Source organism: Hypomesus nipponensis, chromosome 14 (genome assembly GCF_054491055.1).
Source record: "Hypomesus nipponensis isolate SF chromosome 14, ASM5449105v1, whole genome shotgun sequence".
NCBI lineage: Eukaryota > Metazoa > Chordata > Actinopteri > Osmeriformes > Osmeridae > Hypomesus > Hypomesus nipponensis.
The window spans coordinates 5,575,567-5,598,030 of record NC_140374.1 but is presented as its reverse complement, the minus strand read 5'-3'; the positions used below and the strand labels follow the sequence as shown (position 1 = coordinate 5,598,030).

Genomic DNA, 22,464 nt, shown 5'->3' with positions numbered 1-22,464 from the left:
AGTAAACTTTTGCCATTTGACCCAGTAAGATGTCTTACAGTGGCTGTATTGGGGATGGTGGTACAGGGGTGGAAGATGGATAATAGTGTGAATGAGTGTTCCTAGGTGTAATATGTTATCTGGGTGGTGGGCGGAACGCTATTTAAAGATCTCATGAATAAAACAGACTCCTTTCATACATGAATTACACATGAATCTTTTCTTGTCAACCAAAGTTTCTATCATTCTCCATCATAGCTTACACCCGACATCACAGGGATAAAATGTGTCTTTAGGGGTGCTCACACAGTTCTGAGAATGGTCGTGCAGCTGGAATGTCAGAAACACAAGGCTAATCCTAATTTTGGAGTATTTATTGTGTCTTGGTTGAAGCCAGGCTTTTCCCTGCATTTCAGGTTGAAATGTTGATGATTTATTGATAAGGATTGTAGCAGCACAGGGACAGATGCTGGTGGTTGGCCGCTACATTATTCAACTGCTTTTAAAAGCATCTCAGCTCAATCAGAGGCAGTTTTACTAGAAATAACTTTTTAACTCTGAATCCTACCTCAGAGAGCGAAGGAGAGAGAGAGATAGAGAGAGAGAGGGAAAGTGACAGAAAGAGAGAGAGAGAAAAAGAAAAAGAGAGAGTTCAAGCGAGGGAGAGTGAAAGAGGAAAAAAAGAGAGTGCCTTCTGATTCAGTTGAGGGTACACTATCCTCTGAGGTGCAGTACTTCGATGGAGTCGTACGTTGTTGCTAAGGCCGTAAGAGCCTAAAGACCAGAGACCAATAACAGAAAGATGGATGAAGATGCTGAAATCAGACAGTCCTAATCCTCAGACTTTAATTCATGTTTTCAAGAAGTTTCAGACAAAAACACCTCCACGCCAGAAAAGAAACAAGATGTCACTACAGAGGAATAAATACTCAGGAGGACAGGATATAGGGACGGGGAGAGAGGGGACAAAGGGGTCAAATAAATACATAAATAAATCAGTAACGAGTAAACAAATCAGATGATCTCAATGGTTTGTGATCTTGTAGTTTCACACAAAGAGCTGAAGGGGTAGCAGAGAGCTTGGGCGGCAGGGGGTGGGGGTGGGGGGGGCGTGGCCTTGGGCATCAGGGTTCAATCAATCAGAGGTCATTAGGGGAGTGACCGGCACATGCACCTGGTTGCATTTGCCAGGCAGCGGTAGGTGGGGGAGGTCAGGGGTCAGGCAGCCAGGAGGACGGCAAGTTCACAGCATGGGCTCTCTGCAGAGGACGATCTCCAGCTCGGCGCGGTACAGCTTCCCTCCGTCTGACAGAGCCATGATGCTCTGCTTATAGCCAGCCAGGCTGCTGCTGTCCAGGTCCTGCAGGACACCCCGGAAGTAGCATTACCAGCACAACATTGTTCTCTAACTCACAAAGCCATTATCAATCTCACTATCACATAGCTATACTGACCAGCACCCCTTACTCTACTGAAGCACACTTACAGACCGTACCATTCCTTTCATCATACAGGGGTGGTCTGGTCATACTATTGTGAGAGCAGCATTCACCTCTGACCCCTGAGAGCTTCTCACCTTCTTGTTTTTGGTATGCAGATCACGCAGAAGGGCGTCCAGCTCCTGCTCATCTATGTACCCGTTCCCATCCTGAGACAGGCAGACACACAGTCAGAGGGATGGAGGGATGGAGGAGAGAGATGGAGCGACAAGGAAACAGCGAAGAAATTAAAAGGATGAAGTGTAGTTTGTAAGGATGGAATGGAACTTGGAAGGATGAGGAGAATATATATTGAAGGCTGGAAAAAAACAATGGATATACAGTAGAGAAGAGTGGATGGTGGACTTAAGAAGAAGAGTAACTGTGGATGCCAATCTGCACAGCGGGAGTTGGTGGGACTGGAGAGTGGAGAACAGCATGCCTTGGTTGCGTGCAGCCAAACATTTAGTATTTTTCCAAGCTCTGCACATTTTGGTTGCGGCACTGGGAGCCTTGTTAGCGCTCGGTTGACCTGTCCTCCTTCTCCCTCCCGCCTCTCTGTTTTACCCACAATGCTACAGCAGCAGCTGCCAGCGACGGACCTGCAGGGCGGAGCTGCACACCCGCGCTGGGATAATGATGTTAGCTAGCGTAATGTTAACGTTTGACACACATCATGTGTTCATGGACTGACTCTCATTTATAATTGAGAGTCTGTTCTAGTCGTCAGCGAGCCTCCGGCCCAGCTAAACACACGCAAGCCTCTCTTATTTATTTTTGTACTCCTTTTCTTCTCTCCCCATAATCTTCTTCCCTCCTATGCTTTTCTCTCCTCCCTTCTCTGACTCGTTCATCTCCTCACACACTCACACACACACACCTTACAAACTAAGGAATTGCAGATTTGAGGTGTACCTTGTCGTAGAACTTGAAGACAGCATTGAACTGCTCTGTGTTCATCTTCATACCCTGGAACACAAGTGCCAAATTGGATATCTTGATGGACGAGCAAATTGACATCAAAAGATTTGAGGATGAGAGCTGTCTAACCCGGATGAGTGCCTGATTGTTCCTCAAAGAAATACCACACAAGTCATGCACAAATCTAGCCTGGTGGGCCAGCTTAACCTTCAGCTTCAAGCTCATACTCATGTGAGTGTATAGATTAAGTCTGGCCAACATGCTAACACACAAACTGCTATTACCTGGAACTTGAGTAAAAAGTTTTCTTGCACAGGAAGGAGTCTTGATGAGAGGAGCAGAGAGATGGGAGCAGATGTATAAGAACACAGCAGTCAGACAATAGAGGAACGTCTAGAAGTATTGAATGTGAATACATATCGAGACATGTTATCTGTTACCTGGCCATCTCTGATAGACCCAGCTTCCCATCTCCATTCAGATCAAACATCCTGAGCTAGAGAAAGATAGAGCAGGAGAGAGAGATGGAGATATATATATAGAGAGGGAGAACGACCAGGAGATGGAGATGTAAAGAAAACAGGGAGAGGAGGAACATTAGGGGGGTTGTATTGGTTTTGGAGTCGTGCCTCGCGTGGCTCTCAGAGCGAGTTGGTCTCTGTCACAGATGGCGTGTCTACCTGGAGGGACACAGATCACGCATCTGGCCTGCACATGGCTGCAGATGTCTGAACATGTGGTCCTTGGAACACACAACCTACAGGGGCTGATGGGTGGTGAGGTGAGGAGGGATTGGGAGGTGAGGAGGGGCTGGGAGGTGAGGAGGGATTGGGAGGTGAGGAAGGGCTGGGTGAGGAGGGATTGGGAGTTGACATCTTTACTCACTATGGTCTGCGTGTACTCATGCAGCTTCTGGTCATCATAGTGTCTATTGGCCTTCTTCAGCAAGTCTGACAGGAAGCCCTGAACACAAGAGGAGATTCTCATGTTATACCTAATCAGCACCCATAGAACCATTAGAAAGTTGTATTGCTGTGTCGATCTGAAGATAATTTTAATGTACTTCACAAACCAGCCAGAAAAAAGTTAGGGCCACTCCAGGACCAAACAAAACCTTATGATCCAATCATTTAAAAAAAAGCCTAAATATTTTATAGGATACAGAGTGGGATAATGTAACTGGATTATTTTCATTATACTGTTCACTATACTAGTTTAAACCAGGCAGCAAACTCTATATACTGTAGGTACAATTCTGGTCGAGTAATTAAGTCCTAATATCAAACAACCTTACCTTCAGTTCGTTTGCCTCAATGTAACCGCTTCGATCAGTGTCATACCGTCGCCATGCCTGCAAATCAAACCACATAATAGCAGTATCAACATTAATAGCTTCCATAGCAAGACCAATTTCCTGGCAATAGTGTCACTTGGCAAGTGACAGCAAGTTCTCTACATGGCATCTCTCCTGTTTCTTCTAACTTTCCTACCTTTACAGACCTCTGTCTGTTGGACTTAGTGTCTCTATCTGCAGAACAGCTCTTATCAAAGATAGATACCCCTCTCCCCCTCCTGCTCCCCCCTCATCTTCTCCATGTATTATCTATGAAGCTGAAAATAGGTTGGACTTCTCTTTCTCCTTCCACCAATCTAAAAGCCTCCCTTCACCACCTTCATTCTTATTCCTTCAGATCACCACTTTGCTAGTTAGCTGGGTGGCTATGTAACATTTTAGGTACTCTAGTTAGCTTGTAGAGTTTGCTAATGGGTTTTTGAAGTTAGTTAATGAGAACATCTAATCATGGCTTTCATCAATCCTACCTACAATACCATCCCTTCTGGTTCTCATTACTTGTCCTGTATTTTGACTACCACTCCTTAGAACTAATCCTTGGATAAGGACTGAGTGATAAATATCCTGTCTCTTACATACAACATCTCTAATTATTTCTATTTTTTGTTTTGGTTCTGTCATCTTCCTGAATTCAAAACTGTCACTTCCTCTTCTCCCCTCCACTTCCTGTACTCACGTCCACTTCCCGTACTCAACTACACTTCCTTTACTCTCCTCCACTTCCTGAACTCACCTTCACTTCCTGTACTCACCGCCATGAACTCAGTGCTGGAGCCAACGTACTGTCTGAAGCAAAGCAGGAAATTCTCCTCTGTGGGAAGGATTTGGGCCAGCTGTGGAGGGGGTTCGGGGGTTGTCAGAGGGGTGAGGTGATGCAGGAGGGAGAAGGAGAGGAAGGGAACAGTAGAGAGACACAGTGAAGACGTGCCAGAGAGGAGAAGGAGGGGATGAAGAGAGGGAGGGGGAGAGAGAGGGAGAAGGACAAGGGAGGAGATTCAAGACTAATACGACACCGGGCAGACATCAGATCTCAGTTATGACCTGAGAGCAGCTGGCCTACGTCCTTGGAGATGCAAAGCTACAGACTCACCTCCGACATCTCAATCCTGCCATCTTTGTTCTTGTCAAACTTCTGCATGAACTCTTTCATCTTCTCTTTGAAGGTAACATTTGTTGCGTCCTGTAATTGCCACACACACACATACACACACGTTCATCTCTACAATAAATATTGGGCTGGAATTGGCCGGGCCCTGCAGAGTTGTATGTGGTTGGTGACAGTAGATCTCCACCCTGTTGTGGACTCACCACTCCAGATCCTCTGCGTGCAACCTCCAGCTCCCTGAAGAAGTTCTCCAGTTCCTTCCCCTCAATGTAACCATTACCTGGAAGGAGAGAACAGACCGCTCATCCAGAATACTCCAGAACAGGACAACAGATCTAAACGAGGTGTAGAACAAGACTCAATACAGACCAGATATAACTATAGACCCGACCAAACCAGAACAGGGCCAGCAACAGACCAGGTATGACTGCAGACCACACGAGAAGCAGCGACGGAATATGACTAAATATATATAATATACATTTGGACCAAATAGAAACCAGATACTTCACCTATATGTTACACTCAAGACAGGAACTGTCTACAGTCCAGATCTGGACTCATTTCACACAACATTGGACTAAATACATGACAGGCCGGCTGATTGAATTAAAGACCATGCCAGAATACTATAAGAGGAGAAAGTGACAAGAAAGATCTAGACTGGAGACAAACCAATGTCTGTGTATGTGTGTTCTACTCTGTCCAATATGCTTCATTAAACTTCTTGAGGGCAAATGTTGAGGGGATTGTGTGCATTTTGTGATCAGTGAAGTGACGATACCATTCAGCATGAAGACCAGGATTTCCCAAAACTTGCCTTGGGTTCCAACTGACATTTACATACACGCAGAAGCGCACACATAAACACAGATATGCATAGTCTTTGTTGGAAATCTTTAACAACCGCCTTGTGAACAAATTGCGTCCCACCATAAGACTTTAGTGTTGCACTGACTGTTGAAACAAAATCCTTGGTAGCCAAATGTTGGGATGCATTATATTTGATTGGCAAATTAGGTACAATGTGTAAATGAGGAATCTGACTCTAGGCCAGTGCTGAGGGAGTGCTAACCCCAAATACCCCCACTCCCCCCCCCCTCCTCCCCCCCCCCTCCCTGCCTCCCCCCTCCCTCCCTGGCTGCCACCCATCCCCAGCACAGCAGCTGCAGTTGCCTTCCGTTCAGGTGAAAGCCAAGGTCAACTGGACTCTGATTCTGTCTAGTCAGAGGCGGGCTACCGTTTCCAACTCTACACAAAGAACCGTCAGTGTGGGGTCGTTTGTCTAAAATTTTCATTTAGCATTGAGATGGGGAAAAAAACTAACATCCCAACGCGTTTGAAGCTCACGATACACCAACGTCTAAAAGCACGCAGAAAAGTAATAGAAAAGATGAGAGACCCAGTTTGTTCTGAAAAAACAAACGCATGTTCAGTATCTAGCATTCAATCTCATTGAATATTAAATTGGAATAACAAGTTATAGGTTTATAATTAATGTAAATAAGGTGTCTGTCTGTCGCATCTCTGCGGAATGCACACATTTCCATCACTCCATTCTCAAGCTTTGTGTGAAATCAAAATATAAATTAAAAACGTCTGATAAACAGAATCGATACCCACCTGTTTTCCCCTCACCATTTATTCATGTATTTCATACAAAAACACACAACATTAAATATTTAATGAGCGACTTTAAATTAAGTAACAATAAAAACAGTAACTGACCGTCTGTGTCGAAATGTTTCCAGATCTCCAGGAACTGCGAGGCAGTGAGTTCAGCCAGATGCAGATAGGGTACTTGCTGTTGCTTGTTGGCCATGGTGTCAGATGTGTTCTCCTGAGCGCTAGAAATCCCGTGCAAACTTTGCTATAGTCCGGCCACACTGTAGCCCCCCCGCGCTGCAAGTTGCTTTTAAACAAGAGCGTGGGCTGCAGTACCACCTGTCACGCGAGGGTGGCGCAGTGACACAAATTTCTTCGCAACACTACAGCAGTGCGTAAAGGCAGAATGCTGTAATCGGGGACAGGACCTCTGTTTAGAGATGTTCTGTCGATCCGAACATCCATAAGCGTCCCGTTGGTCCCTTTAGCTTCAGACAAATGTACTCTTTTTAACTCGCTGTCTTCTTTTGTGTGTGTGTCTTTATTGTGTGTATGTTTATGTTTGCCCGTGTGTGGAAGAGGGAAAGGCCCAAATATTACCCGTAGGTCTTACGGAATTCCTAATGGGTCTAAATAGATGTTTGAATGAATCATGAATGTATGTTTGTCAGGATGTGTGCTGCCAGATGGCAGGCAGGCTGGCAGGTCTTGGGGATGTGGACACGTTCCCTTAACAGAGCTGTCTCAGTCACCCTCCTTTGCATCTCTCTTTACAGCAGGATCAATAATCTGACCTCCACTCACCTGGCACGATAGGGACACATAGATCATTACAGACAAGAGCTGTCACCTCAACCGGTCTCTCCTCTCTTTCTCCTCTACTCCACTGCACTCCCCTTTCTCCTCTCCTCTCCTTTCCTCCCCTTTCTCCTCTCCTCTCCTTTCCTCCCCTTCTCCTCTCCTCTCCTTTCCTCCCCTTCTCCTCTCCACCCTTTCTCCGCTCCTCACGTTCTCCTTCCTCTCTTCTCCTCTCTTCCCTCTCTCTCCCCTCTCCCACGCTTCATCATTTCTCTCTCTCCACGCTGCTGTTTTCCTCTCCTTCGTCACTCCTCCTATCCATCTTCTCTCGGTAGTTTCCTGTGTCCTGGAGACAAGCCCGGAGGAGATTCTCATCTATTTCTGCCTCACTGTTAATATTTCATCCCAGCCCCACCTTCGTGTGGCCACTTAGCTCATGAATTATACAGAAGGTAGGGGAGAGCCACTGCTATGCTGTTACTTATTCAGCTAATTTCAAAGCATCTGTGCATTGGCATATATTCTGTCTTCCCTATGTGTGTCATATGTGTAGGTAGACTGAGACTTGTGGTGGTCCAATTTTGTGTGTGTGTGTGTGTGTATGTCTGTCACTCACAACAGTAGAGCAGATATTGTACGTGGTATTTATGGTTTTATTTCAGAATTACGTATAGATAACACACAGGAAACCACAGCCTTGACTGAGAATGATGTGTTTGTACAGCACCTTAAGTTAAAGCCCAGATAATAATAATAACTCTCCCATCTGTTCCTTTCAGCTTCACTTTCTGAAGACATTGTGTGAACTTTGTGAAAGGTGAACACATGACATCCCTTCAACATACATCAACACATGGATATTAAAATAACCCTAGGACGTTTGAATTTTTTTGATAAACTCTCATAAATGAGATATTAATCTTATATTTCCTGTTTGTTCATACGATTGACATCATACATGCTATTAATAAAATATCATTATAAAAATATGAAATCAATGCCACCATTGTTTATAGGCAATAATAAACAGTGATTCTTAATCAGAACTAAGGCATGTAAGACCGGAATGTCCCTTTCTAAAACATGCTATCCCTGCTCCTTGAGGTACATTCAGCTTCTCTGTGGTAAGGAGTTTTTCTCTCACCAAGGCATATTCCACATGTATTGTGCTAGCCTCGTTATGTTAATGTAGGCATGCCCACAAAGCTGTCTTTCACTAGCCACTCTCCTCTTCTTCCAGCACCCTGATCTGAGTAATACCTCATCTTGACCCTACCCTGTCATCACAAAACGACTAATCCATTACACAATGCCCCATTTATCTGAACTCTGCTAAAACTCTAAATACATTCATCTTCACACAATCAATACGGCCTGTATGAAGGGCCATGGCCAAACATGGTCCAGTCCAGATTGTTAATCTAGTTCAGACTGCTAAATATTTTGGTCCAGTCCAGTGAACAAAGTCTATAACTGGCCCACCATGTGTCTGACCAGCCTCTGCAGGTCCTTGGCCCTCATCTCGGTGGTGTGCAGCACCTCCTGGTGGTTGGCCTTCTGCTGGCTGTCATAGTCCGTCACCACCTTATTGGTGATGAGGGAGAAGCCCAGCACGCGCATACCGCAGTGACGCGCCACCACCACCTCGGGTACCGTGCTCATACCTGGAAGGTGGGGGGGAGGGAGGGGGCAGGAGTGGAAGGGAGGTACGGGGGGAAGAAGTGGAAATAGAGGGGGGGGGGGTTAGTGCTGTGCTGTGCTTCTGTCAGTATGTGGCTGTGCTCATGCTCCGGTGGTCCCATACTAACCCACAGCATCGGCCCCCAGGACCTGCAGAGCGCGACACTCAGCGATGGTCTCGAAGGTGGGCCCTGCCAGCATGCAGTAGACGCCCTGCTGGAGGAAGGAGCCACAACCCTGTTCCTCCGCTGTCCTCCGGGCCACGGTGCCCAGCTCACGGTCGTACGCATCAGACATGCAGGGGAAACGAACGCCAAACCTAGACGCACACGCACGCATGCACACCATGCAGAGACACACACACCAGGCAGACACACACGCACCGCCACACATACACACATACATAGTCACAAATACAGTGTAATGCAGTACAGCAATACCACAAAGAACCCAAGATCTATAAAGCGAACACAGAGCAGTTTACATGTGCTTCATCAGCACAACATGTGACATCTATCCATCCATGAATCCAGTGTTTGAAGATGCGGTCGGCTCACCTCTCATCGTTGTGACCACAGAGAGGGTTCTGGCCGGCGAAGCCTGGCATGTTGATGTGGTCTTTGATCAGCATGATGTCGCCCACGTTGAAGCTGGAGTTCAGACCTCCAGCAGCGTTGGTCACTATCAGAGTCTCCACCCCCAGCAGGAAGAACACACGCACTGGATATGTCACCTGGAGACAGAGAACATGAGAACATGAGAACTTGAGAACATGAGAACTTGAGAACATAAGAATGTGAGAACATGGAAAAACAAAATGTGAGAATGTGTCATCTGATGAGTTGGACCAACAGTGCTTCCCAACAGTCTGGTGAGTTTTAGGGAGGGTGTTGGGTTTATAAACATGTATAAAAAGAAAAAATCTGTTGTGCACTTTAGAAAGTATGTTTTGGTTCATGCTACCCTTTTTAAAGATACATTTTAAGCCTTCTTTGACTAGGGCAGTTAGAGACAAAGGAAATGTATGGGTGAGAGAGGGAGAGAGAGAGAGAGAGAGAGAGAGAGAGAGAGAGAGGGGGGGGGAGAACTGCGGAAATTGTTAACATTCTACCCAGTGAGCTAGCATGGGCCCCTCATGCTATACTTTCAATTTACAATTCTGTGAAAAATAAATCAACAAAACTCAAAACATGTTTACCCAGGTCCCAAGTATTTCTTGAGCCATTCAACTGTAATGAATCTAGCCATGGCTGATTCATTACAGGAAAGAAACGTTCACGATCAAAGGTTAACCAGGGTTTAGGAGGCCAGACAGCATGGTGAAGGATATGTTTGGGGTGAGCCCAGCTGTGCCGTGCCCCCAGAGTGCTCACCGTGGCGATGTTGTAGCCCTCATAGAAGTGGAAGCGGCCCTGCATGCAAACACACTGGCGCCCCTCCAACTCCCCAAACACCAGCTTGCCCGCGTGGCCCTCCACTGCCGCACAACACACAGCGTTAATGCAGAGTTCACGCTCAACACAGCGTTAATGCAGAGTTCACGCTCAACACAGCGTTAATGCAGAGTTCACACTCAACACAGCGTTAATGCAGAGTTCACGCTCAACACAGCGTTAATGCAGAGTTCACACTCAACACAGTGTTAATACAGAGTTCACACTCAACACAGTGTTAATACAGAGTTCACGCTCAACACAGTGTTAATGCAGAGTTCACACTCAACACAGCGTTAATGCAGAGTTCACACTCAACACAGTGTTAATACAGGGTTCACACTCAACAGACAGTTCAAACACACCAACAGGGTTGAGAACACAGGGATGACAACATAGACAGCACAAGGTGCTGGTTGTTAACGCAGGGCAGCCAATGATGACCCAAGCTGATGCTAACCTGTGCTGTGGGGGAAGCGAGGGATGTCCTTATAAGGAAATACGTTGCTGTTCTCCAACAGGTCTGCCAGGCCCCCCAGGCCCGAGCCACAGATGATGGCTACCTTGGGGCGTAGCTGTGTGTTGGCCAGCAGCCAGTCTGCCGTCTCGCGGTAGTCCTCATAACTGTAACTGTAACAAACACAAACAATCCCATCAGTTCTCGTGCTGAACGGTCCTGTGACTGTAGTATCGTCATAATAATGCAACGTAAAATGTGTATGGCGCTTTTCTAGATAGCCTACTCATCCCCGGGATTTCTGCCTTTGCACTGAACTATTGCTTGATAAAACTTTTTTTTTAAATCTGGGATATTGTATAAAATTTGCAACTCGCTGTTTGCCGGTCTCCCAGCATGTGCAACCCGCCCTCTCCAGAGGATTCAGAACGCAGCAGCCCGCCTGGTGTTAAATCTACCAAGACGCTTCATGTTACCCCGCTCCTCATCTCCCTCCACTGACTTCCCATTACTGCCAGTATCAGATTCAAGACCTTGGTACTGACCTTGCGAGCGGTGAACGGGACTGCACCCGACTACATCAAGTCTCTCCTTGAGCCTTACACCCCCACCCACCACCTACAGTCTTCATCTGAAGCAAATTGTCTGGTGGTCCCATCTCTCAAGAGCTCCTCCCAAGGTTTCTTCCATTTTTTCTCCCGTTGGGAGTTTTTCTGGGAGTTTTTCCTTGTCTTCCTTGAGGGTTTAGGTTGGTTGAGGGGCAGTTCTATGGGCGTATGTGAAGCCCTCTGTGACATGCTTGCGTGTAAAAAGGGCTATACAAATAAATTTGATTTGATTTGATTTAGTGTACAGGTTGTTTAATTGTAACTTGTTTAACTGTATGCCCTTATGTTCCTTCCCATTGGCATTGCTTTTCACAATGTATGCTTCATGTTTTGGCTACCTGCAATGTTTTGGGGGCTATCTCGTTGTTCATGATCATTGACCTATGCACTTTTGTAAAGCTCTCTCTTGGAAGTCGCTTTAGGTTAAAGGTGTCTGCTAAATGAATATATGTAAATGTAAATCCGGCAGTCGCTATTAAAATGCTTGACACTCCCGGAACTTCCAGAATACTTGGGATGTTTGTTATTCATAGACACTGGTGTGGTCTTGCCCAAGTATTTACAGTAAACTCTGCAGTTTTACAGTTCTACTAAAATCACCCAAGCAACCGAAACATGCCAACAATGCTTTTCCTTGTGAAGAGGTAGTCTTAGTAACATATCTTAGCAACCAGCACAGCTGGTAATGGCACTCTGATCCCGTTCACTCCTCTGTGTGTCAGAGAGAAAGTGAAAGAGGATACGAGATAGAAGAGAGAGAGAGAGAGAGAATGAGAGAGAGACTAACTAAAGAAAGACTAACTGAGCAGTTGATGTATTTCAGTGACCATGTCTGTCATTAACGGCTACACCGTTTAGTTTACAGCTGTAATGCCGGAATTTCCCCATTGTAGGACGAATAAAAGTATACGGTATCTTATCTTATAAGTCACCATAAAACTTCTGCAGTAAAAATGTATTCTGAACCTTATGATCAATGTTGGTAAAAATTTTACTTTGATGTCAGTAAAACATATTTCATACTTTGAACAGAAACCTATTCTGTTGAAATCTTGTTTTATAGAAGATGAGCAAGCGAACTGTCATGATTTCTATGCTGTGCAACAACACCGGGGCAGTCGCGGAGCCAGAGGGGTGGCCGGGGTGGCACTGGACCCCCCTGATATCTGATTGGTCACCCCAGGTGCCACCCAAAATGTCATTCGCTATCCCTGGCAATTCGATGCTGATAGCCATTTAATTGATCTTGTTAAAAGAAGCGTTTCTTTTGACATCTGGCAGCGCATTTTTTCAATCGAGGATATTTCCACAGTTCACCAGTCAGTCACAAATCACTACGCCAGCGTCTGATACAGCGCGAGAGACAGAAAACAAGAGCATCATATTACAGTTATCGTTTTAAGGTTTAGCAATGGTGTTGAGGCTTCCTGATCTAAATGTTATGAAAGTTGAGTTGCTGGGCCACAGAGCCATAGAAAAAGGTGCATATTGGCAATTTGGTTACATAACAGATTCAGATAAGAGAAATATGCCTCTGTTTTTGTTTAGCACTTAGCACTATAGTAGGCCTAGCTAACAGTGCAGTTCCTACTTGGTGTAGTTTAAAACAACAACAGTATTTAGCCATTTGAAATCTATTGTAATGACCTGACTAGGTCAGAAAGCAACAATTGTCCAGGCATAAGATACATTCCCGAATTGACATTTATTAATAACACGGTACACAGGCACAGTACACGGTACACTGGCCCTAGCGCACAAACAATACCGTCTCTTGTGAAACCCAGACGTAACAGAAAGAACAGACGCTAAACCTGGTCTTAACTTCGAATGCTCCATCCCCCCTGCCCAACCACCCTCCATGCCCCTTCGCCAACCACCAGGATGCCTGGCATCCAACATTCTGGGCATTCCCGTGATTAGCAGACAGCAGGTTGATTGGTATGTCGGACCCCGCGAACACTACTGGTAAACAACCAACTAACAGCCTAACATAACACACGTCTTTCGGTGTGGGTCGCTATACCATTTTTTCTCTTTAACTGCTAAGATTCCTTGATGAGATGCCTTATCAATGTATTAACTTTACAAAAGATTAACACTGCAGTCAGACCCTGTTTGCTATCGTATAATGCTTGTTTGAAATAACGTATTTCAGAGTAGGGCTAGCCATGATCTAGTAGTTGATTGAAGATAATAATGGGAATATGTTTAAGATTGGACTCAAATTTGGGTAATTGGATGTGAAGGCCTACATGTTATTTTTTCTTAGGGTTCACTTCAAACATTAAAAGAATGGGTGAGATAGCAGACTTTTTCAAAAAGCTGAGCAAACAGAATCAGGTGGAAATAGACCCCAGTCCTTGCACCACCCCAGGACCTGGTGGAATCACCTCCCCAAAGTTTAGCTTGTGTTTGTAGGCCACACATGTAGTTTTTTCCAGATTAAGCCTCACTTTAAAATGTTGGTTGTTGATTCATGAATGTTCTTGTTTTGATGGCTGTGGCATTTTTTGTGTGAGTGTACACTAATAGTTATGTTTTAATGTAAAAGAAGGACCTAACCTCTAACCTGGTTAGACCCAGATTATACATGAAAACAGAGTGACCAAAGTCTCTCCAGTTTGTGAGTAGCCTACAGTACAGTGTGTGTAAGAAAGACATTTGTTGCAATTCAGATGTAGAGAAACGTGTCTATTCATAGTAAATGTAGAATTTGATTAAAGTAACCCTAGTGGATCATACTAGGCCACACAAGAACTCAGGATTAAGTGAATTTTATTTATATTTCTCATAATCATTAGTATATGAATAATTTACACTGCTTGGATGCCAGGTTAAGGTTACACACATATTTTCAGTCTTGGTCTGTGGACCCCCTGAAGTAGCCCTAGCCACCCCTTGGCCACCCCATATATAAAAGTCTGGTTCCGCCACTGCACTGGGGAGGTTTGTAAAGGCGAGTAGGTGTGAGGGAAAAATCGCAAGCTGATTGGCTGATTTGGGTCCTGGTGGAGCTGTCCGTGGTGCTGGGATCAGCGCTTTTTCATCGGCAGGCTGCGCACGCACGGTTACTGGTGCACGAGCACAATGGCTCTCTATATCGGCAGAAACAAGCTCGAGCGGATCGAGTCGGTGGCTAGAAAATAGCTTGCGCAAGCTATCTGTGTAGACAATTCAGTGAATCTTTCCAAACGTTTAACACAGTAACTGAGACCACGTCTTTACATCATATTAATTATATAAATTAGAACATGTGGCAATTGGTGATTAGTGAACAGAAAACATTATTTATTGTCCTTCAAAATAAGCGTGTATTTGACGTGTATGTTTAATGCATAGCCTACGGAAGATGATAAAATGTAGGATATGATGTTTATTGATGGCCTACCTATTTTGCCTAGAACAGACATATGCTCATAGGCTTGTTTGATCCACATTGGTTGTTGCCATAGGGATCTGATCATTCTAGATATTTGAGCTCAATCAGGCATCCTACTGTCATAGAGACCGTCGTTCAGACGACTACTTAATATTTAAGCACTGCCTACAATTTAGCGAAGACAACATTCAATTAACAAGATTGTTTACTTTCCAGAAACCTATACCCCGGTATCTTACCTGCACTTGCCGAAGGCTGAAGCATCCATAGCTGAAGCGGTTTTAATTCCGCAGTTCGACACAGCTCGCCGACAGAGACGGGTTGGTTATAGCCCTAAACCGTAATCACACGGACGAGGGCACATAGGCTATTGCGTCTGACGTGGTCGGTGGGTGTCCGACAATGTAGGCGGAGTCTGTAGAGTTGCGGTCCTTTTGAAAAAGCGAGTTTAGCTGTCACATCACATTTTCTAACAGACTGGCTCGCTCACTGACCCGCGCACTGATCCCGGAGGAATGACACTGACAGCGCCCTGGGAACAAAGTAGCAGAACTCATCAGGCATAGCAACGAGTTTATCACATGCATATACGAATTTGATTATCTTCATAGGCTAATTAAAAACCGTTACTGTCCTTTTTTTATTGTAGTCATCGTATTTATAACTTGAAAGCTTAAGACCAACTTCCACATCAGCAGAACAATGCAAGTAGGCAGTTAGGCTTGACCCTGGCTACTTTCCAACTATGTCTTCAGGAATCCTAGTCTCGCCCAGACCACAATCAGACCTCAATAAATCAGCTTTAATTTGGGTGATTGGGAGTCGGGAGAAAACGGTGAGAAAGAAAACTGATACACTACCACGTAGGCCTACCAAAGACATGGTCCGAAGACCATACCACAATAGAAGTACCCCTAGCCTAGGGGTAGCCTAGGCCTATAAGCTCCAGCAGCTTCCAATAGGTAGGTCTATACTAACACAACAGACATATAAATTGCCTAAATATGTACCTGAACTGATGTTGGTTCGAGTGAATGAGGCAAGCCGACAAAAATCCCAATAAAGAGCTAGGAGAGAGCGGACAGTTAGGACTACTTCATCCATGTGCGATGTAAAGTTACAGTGGTAGCTAGGCTACTGACCTTCGGTGAACGGGACTGGACCTGACTACATCCATTCTCTCGTCCAGATTTATACCCCCACACGCCACCTATAAGGTCTTCTTCTGACAACCGTCTGGTGGTCCCACCTGCAAGAGCGCCCGCTCCATACCCAACCTCAATTCTGTCTGGTCCCCCAATGCGGAATAGAATCATCTGCCCACCTCCATCAGAGATAGGCTACAGACTGTCTCCCACCTTCAAGAAAAGGCTAAGACGGTCCGGGAGTAGGCTACAACGGTACGAAAAATTTGTTGGATCAGATGTTATTTATTTCCTCCAGGAACACAATGAGGGACTTGTTGCACTTGTTGGTTTAGACCTAACTGATTTAACGTAGGCTACTTGTAGCCTAGGCTTCTCGCTGCGATTTTTTTTAATTATTGTTGCTTGCTTTCCTCTAGGTAGGCCTACACTCTAGCACTTTAAAGGATCATTTTGTTTAATCGTAATTTGTTTAACGACTTCTGGTTCTACCCATTGGGACTTATTTGCTTTTCACAATGTAGGTATGTTTCATGGCTTCCCGCAATGTTTTTGTCTCTCGCTGTTTATGATTATTGACCTTGCAGAGCTTTTTGTAAAGCTCTTTCTTGTAAGTCGCTTTAGATACAAGCGTAGACCTGCTAAATGAATAAATAGGCCTACTGTGAATTGATCGCCTCAAACAGAAAAGAGCGCAGAGGCTGTGCCTGCAGGGAGGCGCCGGGTACCCGGAACCAATGAGGACGCAGTTTATTGGAGAGTCGTTCCTAAGGCAACGACCAAGCTTCAAATCGCAAACAAGGTGCACGAGAGAGAAACAGTCAACTCAAATTAAAGCACTTTCGCTAGTTAGCTATCAGCTACTAGTCAATGTTCTTGGCTAAAACTAGGAATGACTATCTGTAAGTGTGTTAGTTAATGGTTTACATTGTTCATTAATACATTACGTAAGAAAGAGGTATGTCTGAGTGTAAATGTTTTGAAATAAATTCTCATTTGTCGCTGTTTTAGAAAGCTCAGTCACCTAGACTAAGGTTAGTTTGAGCTAGCACTAATGTTTTCTATACCCAACGCTAGCTAGTTAGATGACATTCATAGTTAATACAAATTCTGTTTCTGCTGATATCCATCCGGATTTAATGCGTTTGTAGATTAGGTGAAACAAGGAGGAGTCAACTGTCTACAATGCCTACTTCCAAAGTCCAGCCATATCACGCTGGTGATGCTGCCCTGCCAAGGCCGCCCCTGAAAATGCCAGAGGGGCTCAAGACCAAAGTAGTTGCCCCACGGAACCCCAAACTAGTGGGGTGGGAAGACAGGCCCAGGAAGGTAAGAAGATGCCAGTTCACCTGCATCACATTCAGCTGCATGTAACATTTTTGGCTGAAGTCAGAAAGAGCTGGGGGGGGGGGGGGGGGGGGGGGGAGGAATCTGGGGGATCCCGCCCTGCAGTGATGTAACGCTGTTCTATTCCAGATGCTTCCGTCTGAGTTTGCCCATGAGACGTCCCTGTCCACAGAGGAGAAGCTGGCCAGCATTCATGTCATGCACCCGCCACGCATCCTGGAACTGCTGGACATGAGCGAGACCACACATCAGAAGGTAAAAGCTAGCAAGACTACCCTCTAAAATACCCAACCTAGCAGGCCAGGTTCAAGTCTAAGAACATTTAGCTTGCCTATTCAAATATCTTTCAAAGACTGACATTTCAAGATTCACTATGAGACAAACACTGAAGCTATCTCACATGTATCTTCAGCAGTGGAGCAACAGTTTATCTGTCAGTTTATCTGTAGACGGCGGAATGGATAATATTACTGCTGTACAGTTTTTTTTCCATGCAATATACATGCAATATACAAAACTATATTACTAAGTTGATAGTATTATAGTTTTTGTAGTTTCATAGTTGTAAGTCACTATGTCGTCATGTTTCAACATGACAAGTCTGGATTCGACCCTGTGACTATCCCTGTGTGATTGACTATCCCTGTCAGTTTTCCTCGGTCGACGTGGACCAAGCCCTGTTCCAGCCGTTTCCCTCAGAGATCGTCTTCCAGAACTACTCTCCCTCAGAAACCTACCAGATCCCCCTCACCCTGCGCAATAACGACAAGGTATGTCGGCTCTTCAGCCAGCCCTCTGCTGCTGAGAACCTTGGATGTCTCCAAACGTGTGTCTGTGTCACATGTGTGTGTGTGTCTCACATGTGTGTGTGTGTCTCACTTGTCTGTGTGTGTGTCTCACGTGTGTGTGTGTCTCACATGTGTGTGTGTGTCTCACATGTGTGTGTGTGTGTCGCACTTGTCTGTGTGCGTTTAGATTCCTCGACTGGTGAAGGTCATGGAGGAAGATTCCCTGTACTTCCGTGTGGTCAGTCCAGTGGATGTGGGCAGCAAAGTAGCTCCAGGGATGGCCTCCATTTTCACTGTGCTCTTCTCCCCTCAGGAGAACAAGGTACTGGGCTGGGGGTTAGGAGCTTTGCTGCCTCGCTATTTGGGTGTTTAGAATTGTGATCAGATCAGATCTTTCCCTTCACTTTCTGTGTGTGTGTGGTGCTAGGACTACCTTCACAGGGTCGTCTGCGTGACAGAGAGGGAGAAGTTTGAGGTTCCGATTCGGGCGATCGGAGCACGGGCTGTCCTGGATTTCCCTGATCAGCTGCACTTTCCCGTCTCTCCTGTGAAGGCCGTGGCTCAACGAACCTTACTGGTCAGGAACATAGGCAACACAGAAGCCAGGTTCCAGCTACTCACACACAGGTGAGACACACACACACAAAAGTGAGACACACACACACACACAGGTGACACACAGATATGGACATACTTCAGGGTTGCTAGGGGTCACCTCTCTGACCTTGCGTCCTGTATTGTGTCCAGCCCTTTCTCAGTGGCGCCTCCATTGGGAACAGTGGCAGTAGGAGCCAGCATACAGGTGTCAGTGGACTTCCTTCCCAAGACTTCTGGAGACCACTGCCAAGACCTGCATCTCCACTACCACACAGGTTAAACCAATAGCACACACACACACACGCATACACACACACACACACCGACACACACACATACACATACACATACACACACACGCGCGCACCTAGGTATGAGCACACACACACACACTCACAAACCCACAGACTGGAGGAAAAGGAGGGGAATAGGGGGCGACAGCTGTTATTAGGAAATACTGTGGTATGCGCCGATGTGGTATGAAGAACAACAAGTGTGTGGCACCAACATCCACGACACTGTATTATGAGAGCAGAATGGGTATATACAGCTGTGCGCATTTGATGTGTGTGTATGTGTTTGCCAAGCAGCATAGCTGTCTCCCTGTATAACACTCAGGTCTTGTGAGGGGCAGCAGTAACATTAAGCTTTTATAATGGACCCTGCTCTAAAAAGACCACTTTGGGCCCATCAGGGGCAAATCATTTTTAATTCAGCACCTTTCCCTGTCTGTCTCATGTATGTTTTAGACAGGGTTCTCCTCGGGGTTCACTAAACAGCCGTGTACGCTGCCAAAGTACCATGGCTGTCATAAAGCTTCTCAAGCTGTAATAGACCTACATAGACAGTGTTGCAGCTTCCACGGAGCCACACAGAGAGAAACAGTGTCACTGCTGCAGTTTGAGGGGTGGAACTGGAGTCAGAGGGGTCAGAATAGCAGCGTGGACAGGGAATGGAGAGAGGGAGGGAGGGAGAGGTTCGTTGTGGAGTTCAAATTGACATGTTGCCATTTGTCATGGTGAGCAGTGGGTGAGTTGCAAAGATCTGATTTGAATCTAACCAAACTGGTTTGGGGATATTTACATTTTCACTAGCAGCTGAGTCTGGCAAAAACACAGGCACCCTGCCCAGTCTGATTTGTTTTTGGTTGGATGGGAGTGACTAGTCTGGTCCGGTTGGGGTCTTTGTAGAGGAGCGCCTCCTGTTGGAATCAAGGCTACATGACAGAACCAATACTGGTTTCTTTCTTAGCCTCTCTTACCTCAACCTTAGTGAGACTCAGATCCAACACATGAACTTCACATACAGTATCCACATGAACTCTAACAACAATTAAAAAAGTGTTTTAAAAAGTGATGACAAAGTGCTCTTAGATTTATGTAAGAACAAATAATCATGTGAGTAAGACATGGCAATACCCCTGATGTCATCAAGGTCAGGTTTTCATCCAGACTTTGACTGTGTGTGTGTGTGTGTGCATGTATGTGTGTGTGTGTGTGCGTATGCGTGTGAGTATATGTGCCTGTATGTGCGTGTATGTATTTGCGTGTCTGTGGTTGTGTGTATGTATGTATGTATGTGTGTTTGTGTGTGTATGTGCATGTATGTGTGTGCCTGTGAGTATGTGTGCCTGTATGTGCGTGTATGTATTTGCGTGTGTCTGTGGTTGTGTGTATGTGTATGTATGTGTGTGTGTGCGTGTTTGTGTGTGTATGTGTCCAGGGGAGGACGTGTTCCTGCGGCTGTACGGCGCGGCAGCAGACGTGAGCGTGAGGCTGGAGCGGAGCTCCGTCATGGTGGAGAGGACCTTCGTGTCCCTGTCTAGCCAGCGCGCCGTGGCCCTCCTCAACAGGAGCGACGCGCTGCTGCACTACCGCTGGAGCGCCTTCGCCAGCGAGGAAGAGGAGGAGGAGCTCAAGCTCAGGTAAGGTCCATGTCAGGGGACAGCCTTGAGCGTGCGTTCACCACGGACCCTTCTCCAGCCCTCCCCACCGTAGCAGCTTCAAGAGCATTACGGGAATGTTGAGTGCTTCCGACTCGTTCTAGTCGTATATGAACGCAACCGCTCATTCCTTCCCTCTCCTCTTTCTTTATCTCTCCCTCTCTTCCTCTGTCCCTCTTTCTTTATCTCTCCCTTTCCTCCCTCTCTTCCTCTCCTTTTTCTTCATCTCTCCCTCTCTCTTCCTTTCTCTTCCTTCCATCCTTCCTTCCTTCCTTCCTTCCTTCCTTCCTTCCTTCCTTCCTTCCTTCCTTCCTTCCTTCCTTCCTTCCTTCCTTCCTTCCTTCCTTCCTTCCTTCCTTCCTTCCTTCCTTCCTTCCTTCCTTCCTTCCTTCCTTCCTTCCTTCCTTCCTTCCTTCTCTCTCTCTCTCTCTCTCTCTCTCTCTCTCTCTCTCTCTCTCTCTCTCTCTCTCTCTCTCTCTCTCTCTCCCTGTCTCTCTGTAGTGAGTGCAGAGAGTTGTACCAGGAGCAGGAGGATGAAATGGAGAACTTCTTGTCCGAGTGTGACGCCGACCCCACCGTGCGAGACCGCCTCTCTCTGCTCTCCAGAACCTTCCAGGAGCGACGGCGGCAGCTGCGCCAGGAGCACCCGGCCCTCTTACACAGCCACATCACCGTGGAGCCCCTGGTGGGTTCCCTGGCCCAGCGGTGGGGCTGTGGAGAAGCACCGGTCGGGAGCCTGGTCAGGGAACTGACGAGGTGTTTTGTGTTTGTTTAGGAGGGGGACATCTGGCCCAACTCCTCCGCAGACATCAGCATCATCTTCAAACCACGGGAGGCCACCACTTACCAGCTCACGCTCTACTGCGACGTCACAGGTGTTTGTTGACGTGCGGCGTTGATGCGGATAGGAGGTTTTTCCAAGCAGTTTTTACCCCGTTTCATTGCAACATGTCCCTCCCTCCCTCCCTCCCTCCCTCCCTCCCTCCCTCCCTCCCTCCCTCCCTCCCTCCCTCCCTCCCTCCCTCCCTCCCTCCCTCCCTCCCTCCCTCCCTCCCTCCCTCCCTCCCTCCCTCCCTCCCTCCCTCCCTCCCTCCCTGTAGGTCGCGAGTCTCGCCTGCCTTTAAGGATCAAGGGGGAGGGGGTCGGCCCCAAACTCCAGTCCAACTTTGATCTCCTCGACATGGGCAACATCTTTGTGGGCTCCAAGCACAGCTATGAGGTACAGCAGTGTGGAAGGTCCTGTCAGAAGTGTGATGAGAGGGTGGGAGGGTACGGATCGGTGGTTAGAGCGCTCGACAGCAGATCAAGAGGTCGCAGGTTCAAATGAAAGCTGCTTACAGTAAGATGAAAGCGTCTGCTAAATGCATTTGAATTATCATCTGATCCTACACAGGCCTTCGAACCTGACCTGGGCAGCGATCACACCCCACTTATGCAACTGAATGGCCTCAGACACGATACAGTTGAATTGTCATGTAAATATTCCTATGTGTGTTTTTTCAGGTGCTGCTGTCCAACCAGGGGCTCATTACCGCCCCCTACAGTGTGGAGAGTCCCAGTTCAGCCTTCGGCCGCTGTTTCTCCTTCTGTCCAGCAGAGGGCGTGGTTCCCCCTGGGAAGTGCCACGCCCTGGAGGTCTGCTTCTCCTGCAGCACCCTGGGAAACTTCTCAGAGGAAATCCTCTTGACTGTGATTGGAAACCCTCAGCCCCTGACCCTCACCTTCAGGTATCTCACACACACGCCTCCTTAACCCTCATCCTCCATTTCCTCTTCCTGCACTTCCTCCTTAAACTTCACTGTCAACTTCTGCTGTTTCATAACTCCCCACCTTCAGGTAGATCTC

General features: G+C 46.5%; 3 protein-coding genes across 4 annotated transcripts in view; 1 reads left to right on the top strand and 2 right to left on the bottom strand.

Annotated features, from left to right (window-relative positions):
• Positions 1 to 1,222: 1,222 nt before the first annotated feature.
• calb2a (calbindin 2a) lies at positions 1,223 to 6,659 on the bottom strand. Its single transcript, XM_084672293.1, has 11 exons — positions 6,566 to 6,659; positions 5,041 to 5,117; positions 4,823 to 4,912; positions 4,485 to 4,565; positions 3,673 to 3,729; positions 3,264 to 3,341; positions 2,819 to 2,874; positions 2,663 to 2,702; positions 2,373 to 2,426; positions 1,556 to 1,627; positions 1,223 to 1,339 (listed from the first exon to the last, which is right to left on the bottom strand). Exons 1-11 carry the CDS (start codon positions 6,657 to 6,659, stop codon positions 1,223 to 1,225), a joined length of 816 nt encoding a protein of 271 aa, XP_084528419.1.
• Positions 6,660 to 7,885: 1,226 nt separating this feature from the next.
• pnp6 (purine nucleoside phosphorylase 6) lies at positions 7,886 to 16,509 on the bottom strand. 2 transcript variants are annotated; one of them, XM_084671568.1, is made up of 8 exons: positions 15,943 to 16,509; positions 15,811 to 15,867; positions 15,040 to 15,332; positions 10,814 to 10,983; positions 10,294 to 10,397; positions 9,478 to 9,653; positions 9,049 to 9,239; positions 7,886 to 8,904 (listed from the first exon to the last, which is right to left on the bottom strand). In XM_084671568.1, the coding sequence occupies exons 3-8, from the start codon at positions 15,066 to 15,068 to the stop codon at positions 8,708 to 8,710; spliced, it is 867 nt and encodes a 288-aa protein (XP_084527694.1). In that variant the 5' UTR covers positions 15,069 to 15,332; positions 15,811 to 15,867; positions 15,943 to 16,509; the 3' UTR covers positions 7,886 to 8,707. The 2 variants fall into 2 exon arrangements, with proteins under 2 accessions (XP_084527694.1, XP_084527693.1); XM_084671567.1 differs by lacking the exons at positions 15,811 to 15,867; positions 15,943 to 16,509 and having other exon boundaries at positions 15,040 to 15,779.
• A 133-nt stretch (positions 16,510 to 16,642) lies between these two features.
• Positions 16,643 to 22,464, top strand: part of hydin (HYDIN axonemal central pair apparatus protein) — a 43,754-nt gene continuing 37,932 nt past the window's right edge. The window contains exons 1-12 of the mRNA XM_084671569.1: positions 16,643 to 16,747; positions 17,097 to 17,274; positions 17,422 to 17,547; positions 17,943 to 18,062; positions 18,268 to 18,402; positions 18,508 to 18,707; positions 18,828 to 18,952; positions 20,400 to 20,601; positions 21,121 to 21,304; positions 21,395 to 21,494; positions 21,720 to 21,838; positions 22,123 to 22,346. Of these exons, the coding sequence (XP_084527695.1) occupies positions 16,683 to 16,747; positions 17,097 to 17,274; positions 17,422 to 17,547; positions 17,943 to 18,062; positions 18,268 to 18,402; positions 18,508 to 18,707; positions 18,828 to 18,952; positions 20,400 to 20,601; positions 21,121 to 21,304; positions 21,395 to 21,494; positions 21,720 to 21,838; positions 22,123 to 22,346 (1,778 nt within the window). The 5' untranslated portion in view covers positions 16,643 to 16,682. The remainder of the gene's footprint in view (positions 16,748 to 17,096; positions 17,275 to 17,421; positions 17,548 to 17,942; positions 18,063 to 18,267; positions 18,403 to 18,507; positions 18,708 to 18,827; positions 18,953 to 20,399; positions 20,602 to 21,120; positions 21,305 to 21,394; positions 21,495 to 21,719; positions 21,839 to 22,122; positions 22,347 to 22,464) is intronic.